The sequence below is a fragment of the Trematosphaeria pertusa genome (assembly GCF_010094035.1).
Source record: "Trematosphaeria pertusa strain CBS 122368 unplaced genomic scaffold BU26scaffold_1, whole genome shotgun sequence".
NCBI classification, from domain to species: Eukaryota; Fungi; Ascomycota; class Dothideomycetes; order Pleosporales; family Trematosphaeriaceae; genus Trematosphaeria; species Trematosphaeria pertusa.
Window position 1 is genome coordinate 3,232,807 of NW_022987212.1, and position 14,524 is coordinate 3,247,330.

The following is a 14,524-nucleotide window of genomic DNA, read 5'->3' on the forward strand; positions in this document are numbered from 1 at the left end:
CCTCAGGATGGAAGCAAGAGCGTGACGACGCCAGAGGAGCCGATCAATTTTGACGCCGCCGAACAGAAACTCTGTAACGAAGGCCTCATGGTTCTTCAAGCGCAACATATCCATAGAGAGAGAGGTCTGCGAGAAGGCATGTGCCGGAGCGAAGAGGTGAAGTCCGGGATCACGTGGGGGAAGAATGGCCTGGCGAACATTCCGAGGTTGGAAGGCACCTTGGAAAGACAGGCACTGCCAGCGACTCTGGCTCCACACGGCCGCATCCGAGTTCCAGTGTTCATTTCCTATGCGCCCCATTTAAAAGTCCTCTTGCAGCTAACTTCGTGGAGCAACGGCGACAGCGACAGCTTACGAAGAACCGAAAGAGGAAGTAGGAGCGTCCACAAGCGGAATAGCGCGGCGCCGATCTGCCGGCTGCGATTGGCCCAACATGCTCGGGTTGATTACCACGCATCCACTAGCGTTTGCAACCGTCTACCAAAAGTTGGTGCGGACGGACGAAACTTATGGAAGTGCTTTCCGTTGACTTGATTATCAAAACTCATGTGGCTTTGGGGTGTGAATAGTAATACGTACTGTATATATTCGAATAAGCCCCTATGCCGATACGGCAGCCAGCAAACAGCAGCGCCTTTCTATCGTTTCAACAAGAAAGATCTTCTCCGATTCGAGCAGGTTTTCCTCCATAGCTCCTGGAAATTCAACCTTAGCATGCCTTCCTACGTCATCGTCGGCGCCTCGCGAGGCATCGGGGTACATATTCTCGCTCTTCATTCCACACCGTTTCTAACACGAAGCAGTACCAGTTCCTCAAGACGCTCTCCACCAATCCCTCCAATATTATCATCGGCCTAGCCCGCACCCCATCTGCCGTCCGGGCCAAAGTAACCGCCGATACGCTACCCAACGTGCACATCCTGCACGGGGACCTGACGGATCCGGCGTCCCTCATCACCGTGGCCAAAGAAGTTTCGAAGCTCACCGGCGGTGCAGTGGATCATCTGATCATTAACGGTGCCTATCTCTCCGAGCAAACGATGTTCATGAAACCCGGCGACTTCGTCGGGAAGGAGACGCAGTTCCTGGACGAGCTCAACGCGAGCATGCATACGAATGTCGCCGGCGCACTGTACAGCGTGAACGCTTTCATCCCGCTTCTGAAGAGCTCCGCGATCAAGAAAGTCGTCGTTGTTTCCTCCGGCATGGCTGACCCGGGGATTATCAGCGTCTCAGAGATCGCGGAATCGATCCCCTACGCCATGTCCAAGGCGGCTGCGAATATCCTGGTGGCTAAATACGCGGTCGAATACAAGAAAGATGGGATTATCTTTCTGGCGCTGAGTCCGGGGTATGTGCAGACGCGGGCTGAGGATCCTGATAACGGTGAATCTTATCTTCTATATTCTCTCGATTTAAACGAGGTACTGATTTTGCACTAGTCCCGCCTGAGCTTGCTGCAGCCCAGGCTCATTTGACTGAGCAGTTCCGCAAGTACGAGCCCAGCGTCAAGGGACCGATCACGCCGGAGGAGAGTGTGGAGATGCAGTTGAAGGTTATTGAGGGGATTACGATGGAGCAATCTGGGGAGTTCTTGTCGCATCTTGGGACTAAGCGATGGCTTTGAATGTAGGATTCCGGGAGTGGACTAAAAGTTGCGACTGGTTGAGCTGTGGGCACACCGGATAGAAAGGACTGTTGAACAGCTGTCGAATTCCGCGATCCTGTCGAGGACGGGGTGATAATACGTGGAAGCTAGTGATAGTGAACGGATAGACGATTCGTTCAAGGTGGCGTCGTAGTAAATTCAGCGGAAATTCGAGACTGTTGATGTCGATGTCGATGCCTGGTTGTGCATGTTGTTGAGCCATGGAGTGATGTCATTTCTTTGATCCGACTAGCCCAATCGGGTGTCATCTGTGTGCTAACAATTCTCCAATCGCCAACTGAATCCTGAGGCCTTCCCCCATCCTTCGTCGTGATCTTCCGACTCCTTATCCATCCTTATCCGTCCTACGTGTAATACTTCGCCATAATCCTGCAGTCCAGGTCCCAAGAGTCGCGCCAATACTGATTCCTACCAACCTTTTGTACACGAAGAGCACCATACGCGTTCATAACAAACTCATATCTTGGAAGCCCCCTCCATCAAAAGGATCATAGGAGCCCAGCTGCTAGCACTAGCCCCGTAAGTCCCCAGTCACGAAGCTTGGCCGTTCCAACCGCAGCGTCCGTTGACTGTGCAGCAGCCTCGGTCGTAGTAGTCGTGAAGGTCCTCACAGCAGTTCTCACAGCAGTGGTTGCTAGCACGCATTCCCCCCTCGACCTACACGTATATCCCACGTCGCAGCAAACATCTCCACAACAATCCTGGTCGAGCGGGCAGCAGACGCCTTGTTATGATGTCAGATCCAGGTAGAAGTGATGGCTTAGGCTGTCATTTACCTCCACAGCACTGGTAAAATGAATTATCACAGCACTTTGTTGAGCCCGAGCCTTTGCAGCATGAATAGCCAGACTCACAACAACCCTCCTGTCGATTGTAAAAATTTCGGGTTAGCATGTTATTTGACATGAAGACGAGTTTGGGGAGGCAGTACATCACCGCAGCAGACCCGACCAGCATCGCAGCATCCACTTCCGCAGCATATCTGGTTGGCTCCGCAGGCCATTCCGGGCGTACTGACACAGCAGGTAGAATTCGGCCCTTAAGAAAGTCAGAACTATTTGCATTGGGTCAGCACCGATCTCACATGTGCACATAGTCATGCCGCATGTCTGGTAGTCTGAAGGGCAGCAAGCATGGTTGCCGTTCAGAGTCATGCACTGGGAGCAACTTTAGTATACCATGGGCTCCGAATGTGGTCGCGACTTACGTTTTGACCTTCGTAGCAGCATCCCGGAGTCACCTCTCCATTGCACTAAAGCGATGTGAGTTCTCATTCCCAGTCTCAAAAGCAATGCTACATACGCATTTGTTCGGGGTGCAACTGAAGCGCTGGCCATTCGCAGAAGCGCATTCGCCTGTGTTCCGGTCAGCAGCGAATTTTGAAAGCGGGCTGTATCTTACCAGCCGTTTGCCTCGAGAAGAGGTTGAACCCGAAAAGACTTTGGTCATCTTCTATCGAGCTGCCGTTCAGCGCCGGAAATTCGACATTTTGGAGCGCCTCCTGTAGCGGCTTCGGAGTAGGTATCTCAGGGGTCTCAGCATCAGCAACAATACCTAGGCCGTGGAAAGCCACCACAAGTAGCAGGCTCGCGAATGCACGCATGTCTTTTTGATAAAAACTGGGGAAAATTCTCAGGGCGTCAGGCTTGCAACATCAGCCACTTTTTGTACTTGCATGATGGCTCGTGTTAGGCGATCCGCGGTCAATGCTGTGGCAAAGTCGATTGGATGCGAAATACGAGGCTACCGAAGGGGCATCGTTGATTGGCGGGGCTTTTGATAGCGCAACAGGAATACGAGCGGCCAAGACCTCAGCTCGTAGCATCCCGTGCCTTGGCTACGAGGTAAACCAACAATCATGAAACTGGGGCGTGGTACTGCATCGATATTATCATGTGGCGGACTTTTCACCTAGGTTTGGTATTATTCTTTAAGCTCTACCTTTTTATTTAACGAGTGTATAACAGTTTTGCTCTCTACTTCGGGATCTATATAGTAAGCCAGAGTCCGGTTTCATAGTACGGTCTGGTGCGAGCGGTAGTGCGCTCGATCTGCGTAAAGAAAGTATCGACTCACTGCTATCCTGCTCCATGGAGGTTGAGCAGTAGCGGTATGCATGCGTTCTTTGCAACTTCCATTCCCTTCGCAGCCCTTCAACCTTAATATTCGCCAGTCGGACTATCCTTTTTCCTAGAATCAGACGTGTCATTCTCTGGTTCGCCTTGGGCCTCTTTTTCTGTGCCATTTTCCTTCACTCCAGTCTCCTCCTTAAGTTCATCATATCGCTTGACCATCCCTTGCTCTGCACCGAACATCTGTCGCGCAGACCAATCAAGCGCAGTCTTTGAAGGGTCCTTGGGAGGCTCTTCACCAGTCCATGTTTGCATTGACGGAGGGATTTCGTGAATCTCCGGCGCTTTGTCGGAGATCTTGACATGAGTGGATGGCTTATGTGGAGGCTCTCGATCCGGCTCTTCTGGGGAGTGCGGCTTGCCTTTAGAGTTCATGCTGACTAATGAAAGCGTGGATTGCACTTTCAATTATCGGTCTATGAGAGAGGCGAATGCTAGGGTAGAGTATCTGTGCAAGGTCGACTAATTCTTATATTCAACTTGAGTACAGCAGTGCATCCCTAACATTGTAGTAAAAGTTTAAGAATCTACTTTCACAAAGCAAACTTGAGCATAATGTTTAAATCCACGTGGATTCGGATTCCTTGTATGTATTCGTATTCAAATAGCGCTATTCACCGTCATCCTGTCTTCATCTCCTATCGCATTCTGTCTATCATTACGCACTGTGCGACTACACCGGGTAATCGGGATGCAGCTCAGGCGAAGGGCATTTCGTCGACTTGCCGAGGCGATTCGCTTGCCTACGGAGCACCTTCTCCTTCATCTTCTTCCCAAGACTCTTGAATGACGAAACCGTTTTCGCAGTCGAAGCCGTCGAAGAAACGGACGGTTGCCTCGACGAAGCGGCTCGATCTAGCTGCTCCCAGGTCGCAATCCTATCTACGGCTAAGAACTGGGAGAACCGGATGTCTTTGCGGTGGAGCCCTGCTGTGCGTGGGGAAGAAGTTGATAGATCCGCTTTCCGACTATCACTGGACTCATTGCGATCCGGGACAGCCTTTCGGGAAGGGATCCGAGTGGGATAGCCGTATTTGTTTAATGACTGCGTGATGTCGGTTTCGCTGAAAGGGGCTCGGTTCAGCATCCTGCGTAGAGGTGGACCGCTCGTGGGAAGTGACGGGAGCGCGGTGTTTGTCGCAGAGTTCCCTAGTCCTAGCATTGCTTGGAAGCTCATTGCAGGTACCGCTGGAGCAGGGGTTTTCTGCAGTGATTGCATGCTTTGACTTCTACGTGTGGACTTCGTCCTCCGGTCGGCTTCGTTATCACTCTTCGTCGTACGGCCCTGTGGGCTGACGGATTTAGAACGCTTACGATCTGTAGCCGCAAGGTCAGCCTGGACCTTTGTGGAACCAAAGTGTTCATCAAAATGCTGTAGACCCCTGTTAGCGGTAGACAAGCTTTCGAATTCGGCAGCTTCCAAGATTTCAATCTTCTTGAAAGTATCCTGGACTATTTCTTCAGCATTGAGAACCTGCTCCGTGGTGGCATCGTATGCTTTGACGTTTGGGTTGTCCCAGGTACCCATGCCATCAGGTATGTACTTTACCGTTGGCGGGTTTGACATGAACTTAACTGATTTTGGCATATGGTTCTTGTGATAGCTAGGATATCGCGGTGCGATCGACGATGAGGATAGCATCTTTATAGCCAACTGAATCTTATCGCTTGGGCACAGCCTCGAAATGCCAAAAGCTTCTAATGCTATTGTGTCTAGTTGTAGTTTGAGCCAATGCGTGAGATTTTTATGTGAAGGTGTAAAGGCATATATGTTATTGCTCAGATGAGGTTGTACGGCGTTGTGTATGGATATATTAAGACCTGGCATGCCACTATTTGGTATCGTGGTTTCACAATGGTGAGTACCATCCACGCCACATTTCACAGACGCAAGCCAACCAAGTGCCGTGCTTCAAGCCTGCAATCGGGATTCGGGGTGCTAAGAACCCTCATCACGGAAGCAAAGTATGACAGAGAGCCTTTTTGAACGTTTGGAAGAACAAAGAAATGCGAAACATGTATTACTAAACATATAACCATTCGAGTCTAAAATTCGAGAAACATTACACTTCCGCAAGGCTCAACGAGACAGTTATAGTCTACTTTGTAGATCCTCAGAAAACGCCAGAAAATGGTCAAAAAACCTTTCCCAGGCATATCCAGCCTTTTTGCATATATCATTGCACATATTGTTAAGACTTTGCTCCAAATCATTACGCGCAAAGGCGGCCCGCACCCTTCGAACCTCAGCAATTACTGCTCAATATAGTTCTTCATATTCCGCCAGGGACGAAGGTGCAAGCGCCACATCTGCGGGTCAGGAATTTGGAGTCATCTTGGGTTCTTGAGCCATTGTGCTAGGAAGGGAAGTATCTCTGAGTAAAGTTAACTGAACTCCCTAAGAGCTTTTATATCTCGTATGTGCATTGTACATTAACAATACAGTCCATGGAATTGCTTACTGCTTCAAGTAAAGAGTCCAACGCAGCTCACCCCAAGCACACAATGCCCAGAAGTATCTCATGTTGGCCTTCCAACTTTGAAGCTACAATATCAGACTTAAGGCGGTTCTGATTCGACTTGCACTCCTTCGGGATGAATTCACTTCAACATAGCTAGTTAATTCTGTGCGTTTAAATAATTTCGGTCCATTCAATTTACCTCAAGGGTAATGGTTTACTACTAACCCCGTTTTCAAATTCATTCTCCTTATCAAACCACTGGAGGCACGCACTACCCACATGCGAGGAGTTCGCTCCATTCCACTTGAGCGATGGAGCGGCCTCCACCATCCAAACGCTTCAAAGCCTTGCTAAGAACCTTCTTGCCCAAATCTTTTGCCATAGCTTTCGCGTGAACACTCCGACGAGCCGAGTTCTTTTCCTTCTCCTCCTTCTCCCACTCCGCCATGCTCTGCACGCGGTGCGGTGGTAAAAAGTCACCGAAGTCCGTGTTCTGGCGAGCCATAGTGGCGATAGGACGCGGAGAGGTGATTTTTGCAGGTGCAGTCTTTGAAGAAGAGGCACGGCTAGAAATAGACTTAGGAGTGGCGTGCTCTTCGAGCTCGAGGTATTCGGCTCGAGTGAAGCTGCGCTTGTGGGTGCTGGCACCCACGTGTTCCGGATCTTGGCTGAAGTGGACGTGGAGTGAAGGTTTGCTAGTTTCTTGCAGGGAGTGCATGTTCGAAGGCTGTCCAGGTGTTGGCGAGGAGTGTTGATGTGAAGGGGAGGGAAGTTTAGATGCCTACTGACTTTAAATATATAATACAGGAGTGCAGTCCTCCAAGTTTGTGAAAGCACCGTTCTTGGCCGTAATCACACAATGTACTGCTTCACTCTGAGTTTATGCCACAATGCAATGCAAGTGGGCGCTGAGCAGTTCTGATCACGGGTGCGTACAATACCTCATAGGCTCCTCGTATTCATGCAGTAAGATGGTCTGGCATTGATGACTGCTGCAATCTAGACTACGATCTCTACTCAGGCACGGTCTTTTAGCACTAGACTCAAGGCTCTCGATATAGAAGGGTGTGTTACCGTGTGGAAGTCTATTGCATATAGACTCAATGGCGTTCACTGCAAGCGAGAGTGACAGCCCTGCTCCGGGCAGCCTGAATAGATACTACAATTAGAAGTTTATAGGAAGGTAAATGCAAAGGACCTTCCGCTCTCGAAGTCTTCTAGAGTTTAAAATAGATGCTACTAGTAAACCTTGATACAATGAGCACTCTGTGTCACGTTTACAACGCCAGTAGCACGTTTAAGAATTCTACTGGAATAGTCAAACACTGTGATTCCAGCTACGAGGAGTCTGGGACAAAATAGAAGAATAGGGGGATACAGGGAGGAAATCGTCATTTTGAATTAGTCAATTGTTTTCGTTCTACACATACAGCATGGCGTTCTCAGAAGACCTGCCGCCCACGAACGCCAAAACGGAAGAGTCAAAACGAATTCTTCTCTATGCAGATCCAGAATCATCGCGATGATGCCACTGCTTCTGGAACTCCATTCGAACGGCCTTAATCCGCTCTTCGCGTGAGGACGGAGGACCCGAATCAGCACTTGAATCTGCTGCAGAATCTTCGGGCTCCGGGCTCTGCGAAGCGTCCGGATACACCACCGTACGATCCTTCTTCAGCACTTTGGTCCAGAAAGGGATCTGGTGCAGCAAAGCCTGCTGAGCCTCAGGGAAGTAGCTTCCCTCCACCGCGATCATCCGAATCTCCTTCGGTGCCTGCTTTGGGCGTGAACCGCGGCTATGGATTTCCTGCTCGTAATTCGCCATCAAGGCTCGAGCATTCTTATAGAGGGGCGGACCCTGTGACTTGCTTGATGAAGACTCCGTTGTGGTTGTTGTTCGAGATGAGAGTGCTCGCTTGAGTTGCGGATCCATCTTCGCTGGTTCACAGTGGTTGGTATTGCTCTGCCATGGAACCGACGCAAGCTTTTATAGAAGTTCAGGAGACTGATCTGAGAGGTGTATATAGAAGCAGTATGAGGACACAGAGCGTCGCCGCGATATCTCTGTACAATGTTCTTTTGGTGCGGATCTTGCGATGTTTAAGTATGATGTAGACTATTCTGTTTGGCATTGGGCCAAACAATGGGAGACATAGGTATATCTGCATAAAGACCGAGAACCAAAAGGCCAGTGTCTGAGTTACCTAGAACAAGCTATACTGATCGCACGAGGAAGAGTGCTCACCATGATGTCACTCTCTACTCTCTAATTGTGGGCATCACCATGGGGTAGGTCAATCATAGCAAGAATGTCGAAACCTTCAACGTTAGCAGATCGTTAGTTTCGAGTGGGTCGGTATATCATATGTTCATATAGCTTTCCATTAGGGTAGTTACATCGTCATAGGGATCCATAGCTCTCTATGGTTGCTGTAGCACGCCTCCCCATACCTCGTTCCTGCGTCAAATCGTAGAGTATGGTAATGTGCACGATCTCAAGTGAATTTACCCCTAGACAGGACCTATGCAGTCATAAGCCAGAGTCGTAGATTCATTGAGTCGTTTCTGGGTTCAGAGTTTTCGTCCTAGTCCGCGTCATCGTTCCTAAATATCTGTTCACTTAGCAATGCAGACTGCTCAGTCCAGATCCTACCGTGCATATCATAAAAGACCTCATTCTCCGCTTCGGAGTCAGAATCCGCGTCCGAGTCCCTAGAACGGAGTCCCACTGTCCTGAGAGCAGCATCCGTCATCTTGACGGGCGCCAGAGCGATGTGCACGCCCACTCCGAGGAGGGAAGCTAGCGGAAGTACAATCAAGGTTCTCACGCTTTTCAGTGTTGAAGAAGACGCTGCGGAAAGCCATGAGGTAGTGGAATCTCGCCGCTCGAGAACTTGTCGAACGGAGGGTTGCTTGTGATTTGTCTTCCGGCTGAGCAACGATGGTGGCTGGTTTCCAACTACCGTGCTTGAGCTCCTGCGCCTGGAGAAGACCGGAGATTTAGGTTTTGGGGGGAACTTCCTCATCTTCTTCTGTGCATCATGAAAGCCAGGGACGAGAGGATACCGCATCTTAGGAATAGGCGCAGCAAGAACTCGCTTGATCTCCCCAGGTGGAGTCGGAATATGCAACTCCCATTTGCGGGCATCCTCGGGCACCTGGTTCGCTTCGAAGACAACTGCAACGATGGCTTGACGATGGCGCTTCTCGATCCACTTGGTCTCCTTGGAGACACGCTTCAGTAAATTTATTAGTTTCCGGAGGAGTGACTCACTACATTTGCGAGGCACCTTCTCCTGGAGGATCTTGGTCAGGAAATCCTCTAGCTTCAGGAAGTTAGAGCTTAGGGAGAATGCGGCATCGTCCATTCCTAGGGTAAAGACAGCACCATCCGCGTTGAATCTCCTAAGCTTACAAACTGGTAGACTACTGGATGTAGGTTGCATGAGATTTTCAGCCGCGGAGACAGGATCTAGCAGGATATCATGAATGCTCACGGGAAGAATTTTATATATTGTGGGCTCGCAGGAGACAACCGTGTATCTCATGGCAATGCATACTCGTATACGTACTATGCTGAGACAAGATGACACAGTATATGCACAATGTCTGCTCTTGAGAGAGAAGAGATGACATTGCCGGACTACGCCGCGCTCGCGGCTCGCCCCGACCGTAACCATCAGATTCGAGTCCAGAGGATGAGGGTCCAAGTGGCGTAGCTTCGGAAAGACGTTGAATCCACACACTGCCAACGCTAAAAGCAGGGTTGGCTCTGGCCCACGTACCCTCCAATCATAGGTACGATCACGTGACGCGGCTCTCAACTGGTCTGAGGCTCACATTTGCGCGGTGTTCCAACTTTGGTCAAACTCTGCTGGCACCGTGAGGGCCATAAAATGGCGATAGTCGCCTGAAATTGAGACCGAGAGTCGTGCCATAGGGTCCAGGGGATGCCGGAGATAAGCCCCTGTGGGGGGGGGTTCCCGTCGCGTCCTCCATGTTGATCAGATATTTCGTTGAGCATCCTATTTTGCGCAGAGACAATCCATCCACCATGGAAGGTGGAGATGAGGCGTAGAGTTCGGGAGAGAAACTTGACCGGAGGGCGGAGAACGTGCACTAGCGCACAGGCCATGATGTGACGTACACCGCGTTCCCGGCACGCTGAAAAGCCAGCCATTGAGCCGCTCGTGCAACACCTGTAGTTGTCGACTACGCGCCTGTGCGATGATTTTCACAGGGAATTCGATGCCCATGCTCGTCGCTGAAAGCTCGCCACGACGGGAAGTGCAGATCGCCCGCTCTCCTCACCAATGGGGCCGGCCATCAGAGTGAGGGGTCTTCTCTATCTGGTGTGAGCTGCAGGCTGCATTGCTAAGAAACGTGCGATAAGTCACTCAGGCACCGATATGCGTGCTGGATACATCGGACGGTGTGCCTTTACCCCTCGTCTGACAGCACATCCTGGTTCAGCCTGCTCAACGTGCGGAGTTGTCATGCGACGACTCCTGGCCATTGATAAATCCACGACGCAGCCTAACAGCGTTTACTGACCTTCAACACTCCTGCTTCACTAGGCTCCACGTCCAAAAAAATAACGACTTCTCTAAAGAGCACCTCTCCGACGCTGCTCTCCAGCCAGCAAATACCGGGTTCGCAATGACCTACACCAGGAAGCAGGTCGTCACTTCCGTCAGCATTGTGGTCAGTATCCGAGCCTTGCGACGGGGCTGAAATCTGACCAACCTGCAGTATCTCATCCTCGTCGCTGCATTGTCCGGGTAAGAGCAGGGCCTGACGCCTCTCAAGGCGTGCTACTAATATCTCTCCAGATATGCCTCGACCCGTACAGACCGACTCTCGATCCCCATCTCGAATGGGCTATCGTATGCCACCACAGTCCTCCCAGTCGTTGCCGGCCTGCTCCTCGAGGGCGGCTATGATCTCACCAGAGCTCGCGAGCGTCGCCAACGCCTCCCTCGCAGCCAGACGCCCCGCGCGCCACTCGTCATCGTCGCGAACACGCTTATCTTCATCTACTCGACCGTCGTCATAACCCTCATGGGCACACACGCAGCTCCACCCTCTGGGCTTGACTGCGGCCTGCGAGAGAGCTGGACGGCAATGTATAGCCACAAGAGAGTTGAGCGAATAAAAACGATACAGGACGTGTTCAACTGCTGTGGGCTGAAGAACTCCCGCGACATGGCGTGGCCGTTTCCTGATAAGACCCACACCCCACGCTCGTGCGAGGAGACTTTTGGACGCACAAATGGATGCCTGGGACAATGGAAGGCTGAGGAGCAGCGGGTAGCCGGTATCCAGATGGCTGTGGTGGCGTTAGTCTTTCTCTGGCAGGTACGTCCCACTTCACATTCCAGAATAACAATTATGGGGCCTGACGCCTCGCAGTTCGCGATCATTGCCATCCCGACGAAGCGAGAGTCCTGGCTTCATCGAGTCGTCCCAGACCGTGTCTCTCGCATGATCGCGGATGAAGAGCACGGAAACGGTGGCTCTCAAAGGGCGATCGATTACCTTCCCGACTTTGGCCGCTATTCGGATAGAGTAGCTGAGGAAGCAAGCGACGGTGAAGCAGAGAATGGGACTCCACGAGCTATTGAGGGAGGCGCGCAGCGGGTGAAGAATGCTCTACCTGGAGTGAACAGTGAGCGGCATGAAGAGCAACCGACCGTCGAGAACGAGTGGGCCGCATCCTAAAGGCTCCACGGATAACACCGCGGTCAACCATGCTCTATATCCGGCCGTTTATGTGCCTCTCGCGGGTCCCAGTAGGGAGGGGATGAAGAAATGCGAGTTATTTCGGCGATTGCGATTACTTGGAGGAACGAAGACTGTGCAAAGGCGTAACAGAGGTAGGCAAGTGGGGCACAAAAGGTAATGACAGCTCTACGGACTTTCGGCATCACCCATGAGCAAGGATTATATGGCTCCCCACAACGCTCACTGGAGATAGGTAGTCAATTCCACAGCATATATCAACCCTTACCATACCGCTCTTGCTTTGTTGGCCCCATCTGACGTCACACTCGTCGCCCACGGCGCGGCCTTACAGGATCCCGCTCTCGGATGGTGCGTGCGGTAGTGGAGCAGTCCCACATTGAACTTGGGTGATGAGGCTCAGAAGAAGGCTGGACACAGCATGTGTCTCGAACGCCCCGTCTTACGAATCGCACGCGGTTTCTGCCCAAGACCGGGTCGACGTGGCGGTTGGGCAATCTTGCTCCTTGTTCCCTTTGCCTTCTGGAAGTACCTCGTCGACCACGAAACTGGTCGAACGACCACCAACATCCTCGTGGGATGGACAGCTCTAGCGCCCGTCCCACGTCGTCAAAGGTGCCGACTGGCTCAACAACCATGGTCACAAGGTCCCGCCATGGTCCAGCTCCATCCGTCCGACACGAAGCCGCATGGGTGCCTACGATTCCGTACATGGCTTCATCTTCCAGCATCCTATAGATGCCCTCCACAGGTCTCAATCCGGAAGGTATCCAAGGGGCCCCCGCGAAATCATCCTTGCACGGTTACCATGCTTCGCGAAGGCAGTGGCGATCTTTGCGGGGATGGATATTACACGGGGGCCAATGGCCGTGCGGCCAGCTAAGTATTTCAGCATGGGTGTATACCAACGAATTAATCCTAATTACCACTCTACAATCTAGCGACTCGCGGCAGTTGAAGACAAGCTCGAACAAGCACCAAGTACGCGTCCGTACTACCATGCCCCATCCGTATTAAAGTGCTGCCTCTCGGCGTGTACCTCGAGCTCTGCGTCCCCATCCCTTCGCTCCCTCGTGTGCTGTCAAGTTCGTTTCTTCGCTCGCATCATCCACGATGAAGTTGTCCGCTCTCGCTACCTTGGTAGCGGCCGCCGAGGCCCTGCCCCAGTTTGGAGGCGGCCAGAGCTACACCATGTTGCGGTTTGGCTGCGCCCAAACCGTCATCGACCGCATCGATCCTCTCGTTAACCCGGGCGTGGCTCCGTCGCCGCATATGCATCAAGTTGCGGGCGGAAACGCTTTCAATATCACCATGGCGTCGACTGATATCAGCAAGCTCGCGACTTGCACTACTTGCGGCTACTCAGAGGATGTACGTAAAGCATGGCACACGCATCCAAGTTGCGATGGCGACATCGGGCGGGCTTGGGCGGTGCCAATATGCTCCTCTTTCGGCTTGGCTGACTCAAAGATCTAGCTCTCCAACTACTGGACCGCCAACCTATACTTCAAGGCGCGCAACGGCACCTTCCGACGCGTGCCCCAGGTCCCCAACCGAGACCTCTTCAACGACAAGTACACGGGCAAGACCAAGGGCGGCTTCGTCGTCTACTACGTCGGCGTCAAGGGCCAGATGACCGCCTTCAAGCCCGTAAGCCGCAATGTATAATGCACCCGAAAGCCTTTGCTCACTCTAACTCCAGGGCTTCCGCATGCTCACGGGCGATGCCAACAACCGCAAGAGCGCGGGCAGGAAGACACAGACCTGCTTCCGCTGCTACACCGCAAAGAACTTCGGCGGCGACAACGCGGCCCCCTGCCAGGACGCCACCCTGGATACCGAGGGCTTGCCCACGAAGGCCTGCCCCGGCGGCATCCGCTCCAACATCCTCTACCCGACGTGCTGGGACGGCAAGAACCTCGACAGCCCCGACCACAAAGCCCACGTTGCGTATCCCACGGGCGGGCCTGCTGCGTTCTCTGGCACCGGCACCGGCGGAGCGTGCCCGTCGACGCACCCGGTTCGCATCCCGCAGGTCATGCTCGAGATCGTCTGGGACACGACTGCGTTCAACAACCAGGCTGACTGGCCGGCCGACGGTACGTATCCTCCGTTCTAGTTCCATAAATGCAAGGGAACTAATCATTGTGCGCGAACAGGCTCGCAGCCATTCTTCCTCAGCACAGGGGACAACACCGGCTACGGGCAGCACGGCGACTACGTCTTCGGCTGGAAGGACGACTCGCTGCAGAAGGCCATGGACGACGGCAAGGGCTGCATGGGCGCCAACTGCGGCAGCCTGAAGACGCAGGACCCCAGCGTCGGGAATGCGTGCGTCGTGCCCAGCCGCGTCCACGAGGATAGTGAGGGCTGTAAGTTTCTCCCTACCTACCCTTCTTCCATTTCTTTCTCGCTAACATCGCATAGGGATGACCGAGCTCCCCGGAATGGAGGGCATGCCCATGTAAGGGCCAGCATTCGATGTGCGGCTGCGGCTCATTTCGCAGTGTTTTTGCATG

General features: G+C 52.4%; 8 protein-coding genes across 8 annotated transcripts; 4 read left to right on the forward strand and 4 right to left on the reverse strand.

Annotated features, from left to right (window-relative positions):
* Window positions 1–714: 714 nt before the first annotated feature.
* BU26DRAFT_445776 (NAD(P)-binding protein) lies at window positions 715–1,629 on the forward strand (the record flags this gene model as incomplete). The annotated part of the gene is made up of 3 exons (XM_033824594.1): window positions 715–756; window positions 804–1,386; window positions 1,443–1,629. 3 exons carry the CDS (start codon window positions 715–717, stop codon window positions 1,625–1,627), a joined length of 810 nt encoding a protein of 269 aa, XP_033691760.1.
* A 257-nt stretch (window positions 1,630–1,886) lies between these two features.
* Window positions 1,887–3,292, reverse strand: BU26DRAFT_599394 (uncharacterized protein). Its single transcript, XM_033835096.1, has 7 exons — window positions 3,071–3,292; window positions 2,972–3,024; window positions 2,877–2,921; window positions 2,754–2,826; window positions 2,601–2,707; window positions 2,446–2,533; window positions 1,887–2,393 (listed from the first exon to the last, which is right to left on the reverse strand). Exons 1-7 carry the CDS (start codon window positions 3,270–3,272, stop codon window positions 2,158–2,160), a joined length of 804 nt encoding a protein of 267 aa, XP_033691761.1. The 5' UTR covers window positions 3,273–3,292; the 3' UTR covers window positions 1,887–2,157.
* Window positions 3,293–3,828: 536 nt separating this feature from the next.
* Window positions 3,829–4,176, reverse strand: BU26DRAFT_558198 (uncharacterized protein; the record flags this gene model as incomplete). Its single annotated transcript, XM_033832538.1, has 1 exon — window positions 3,829–4,176. The coding sequence occupies one exon, from the start codon at window positions 4,174–4,176 to the stop codon at window positions 3,829–3,831; it is 348 nt and encodes a 115-aa protein (XP_033691762.1).
* Window positions 4,177–4,474: 298 nt separating this feature from the next.
* On the reverse strand, window positions 4,475–5,389 carry BU26DRAFT_499386 (uncharacterized protein; the record flags this gene model as incomplete). The annotated part of the gene is made up of 1 exon (XM_033826403.1): window positions 4,475–5,389. The coding sequence occupies one exon, from the start codon at window positions 5,387–5,389 to the stop codon at window positions 4,475–4,477; it is 915 nt and encodes a 304-aa protein (XP_033691763.1).
* Window positions 5,390–8,693: 3,304 nt separating this feature from the next.
* On the reverse strand, window positions 8,694–9,709 carry BU26DRAFT_575073 (uncharacterized protein; the record flags this gene model as incomplete). The annotated part of the gene is made up of 1 exon (XM_033834343.1): window positions 8,694–9,709. The coding sequence occupies one exon, from the start codon at window positions 9,707–9,709 to the stop codon at window positions 8,849–8,851; it is 861 nt and encodes a 286-aa protein (XP_033691764.1). The 3' UTR covers window positions 8,694–8,848.
* A 763-nt stretch (window positions 9,710–10,472) lies between these two features.
* BU26DRAFT_513534 (uncharacterized protein) lies at window positions 10,473–12,311 on the forward strand. Its single transcript, XM_033827646.1, has 4 exons — window positions 10,473–10,967; window positions 11,016–11,044; window positions 11,096–11,621; window positions 11,676–12,311. Exons 1-4 carry the CDS (start codon window positions 10,923–10,925, stop codon window positions 11,982–11,984), a joined length of 909 nt encoding a protein of 302 aa, XP_033691765.1. The 5' UTR covers window positions 10,473–10,922; the 3' UTR covers window positions 11,985–12,311.
* Window positions 12,312–12,426: 115 nt separating this feature from the next.
* Window positions 12,427–12,888, forward strand: BU26DRAFT_499391 (uncharacterized protein; the record flags this gene model as incomplete). The annotated part of the gene is made up of 1 exon (XM_033826404.1): window positions 12,427–12,888. The coding sequence occupies one exon, from the start codon at window positions 12,427–12,429 to the stop codon at window positions 12,886–12,888; it is 462 nt and encodes a 153-aa protein (XP_033691766.1).
* Window positions 12,889–13,118: 230 nt separating this feature from the next.
* BU26DRAFT_527053 (uncharacterized protein) lies at window positions 13,119–14,473 on the forward strand (the record flags this gene model as incomplete). The annotated part of the gene is made up of 5 exons (XM_033830744.1): window positions 13,119–13,376; window positions 13,482–13,655; window positions 13,708–14,104; window positions 14,165–14,377; window positions 14,433–14,473. The coding sequence occupies 5 exons, from the start codon at window positions 13,119–13,121 to the stop codon at window positions 14,471–14,473; spliced, it is 1,083 nt and encodes a 360-aa protein (XP_033691767.1).
* Window positions 14,474–14,524: the final 51 nt, after the last annotated feature.

Bases quoted from the DNA above. Each gene is read 5' to 3' on its own strand.
- BU26DRAFT_599394 (XM_033835096.1), bottom strand. From the start codon at position 3,272: ATGCGTGCATTCGCGAGCCTGCTACTTGTGGTGGCTTTCCACGGCCTA. The intron at 2,708-2,753 runs GTGAGATCGGTG...GACTTTCTTAAG, and splicing joins CGGCATGACTATGTGCACAT to GGCCGAATTCTACCTGCTGT. The intron at 2,394-2,445 runs GTAAATGACAGC...CATCATAACAAG, and splicing joins ATTTTACCAGTGCTGTGGAG to GCGTCTGCTGCCCGCTCGAC.
- BU26DRAFT_513534 (XM_033827646.1), top strand. From the start codon at position 10,923: ATGACCTACACCAGGAAGCAGGTCGTCACTTCCGTCAGCATTGTG. The intron at 10,968-11,015 runs GTCAGTATCCGA...ACCAACCTGCAG, and splicing joins TCACTTCCGTCAGCATTGTG to TATCTCATCCTCGTCGCTGC. The intron at 11,045-11,095 runs GTAAGAGCAGGG...ATATCTCTCCAG, and splicing joins CTCGTCGCTGCATTGTCCGG to ATATGCCTCGACCCGTACAG.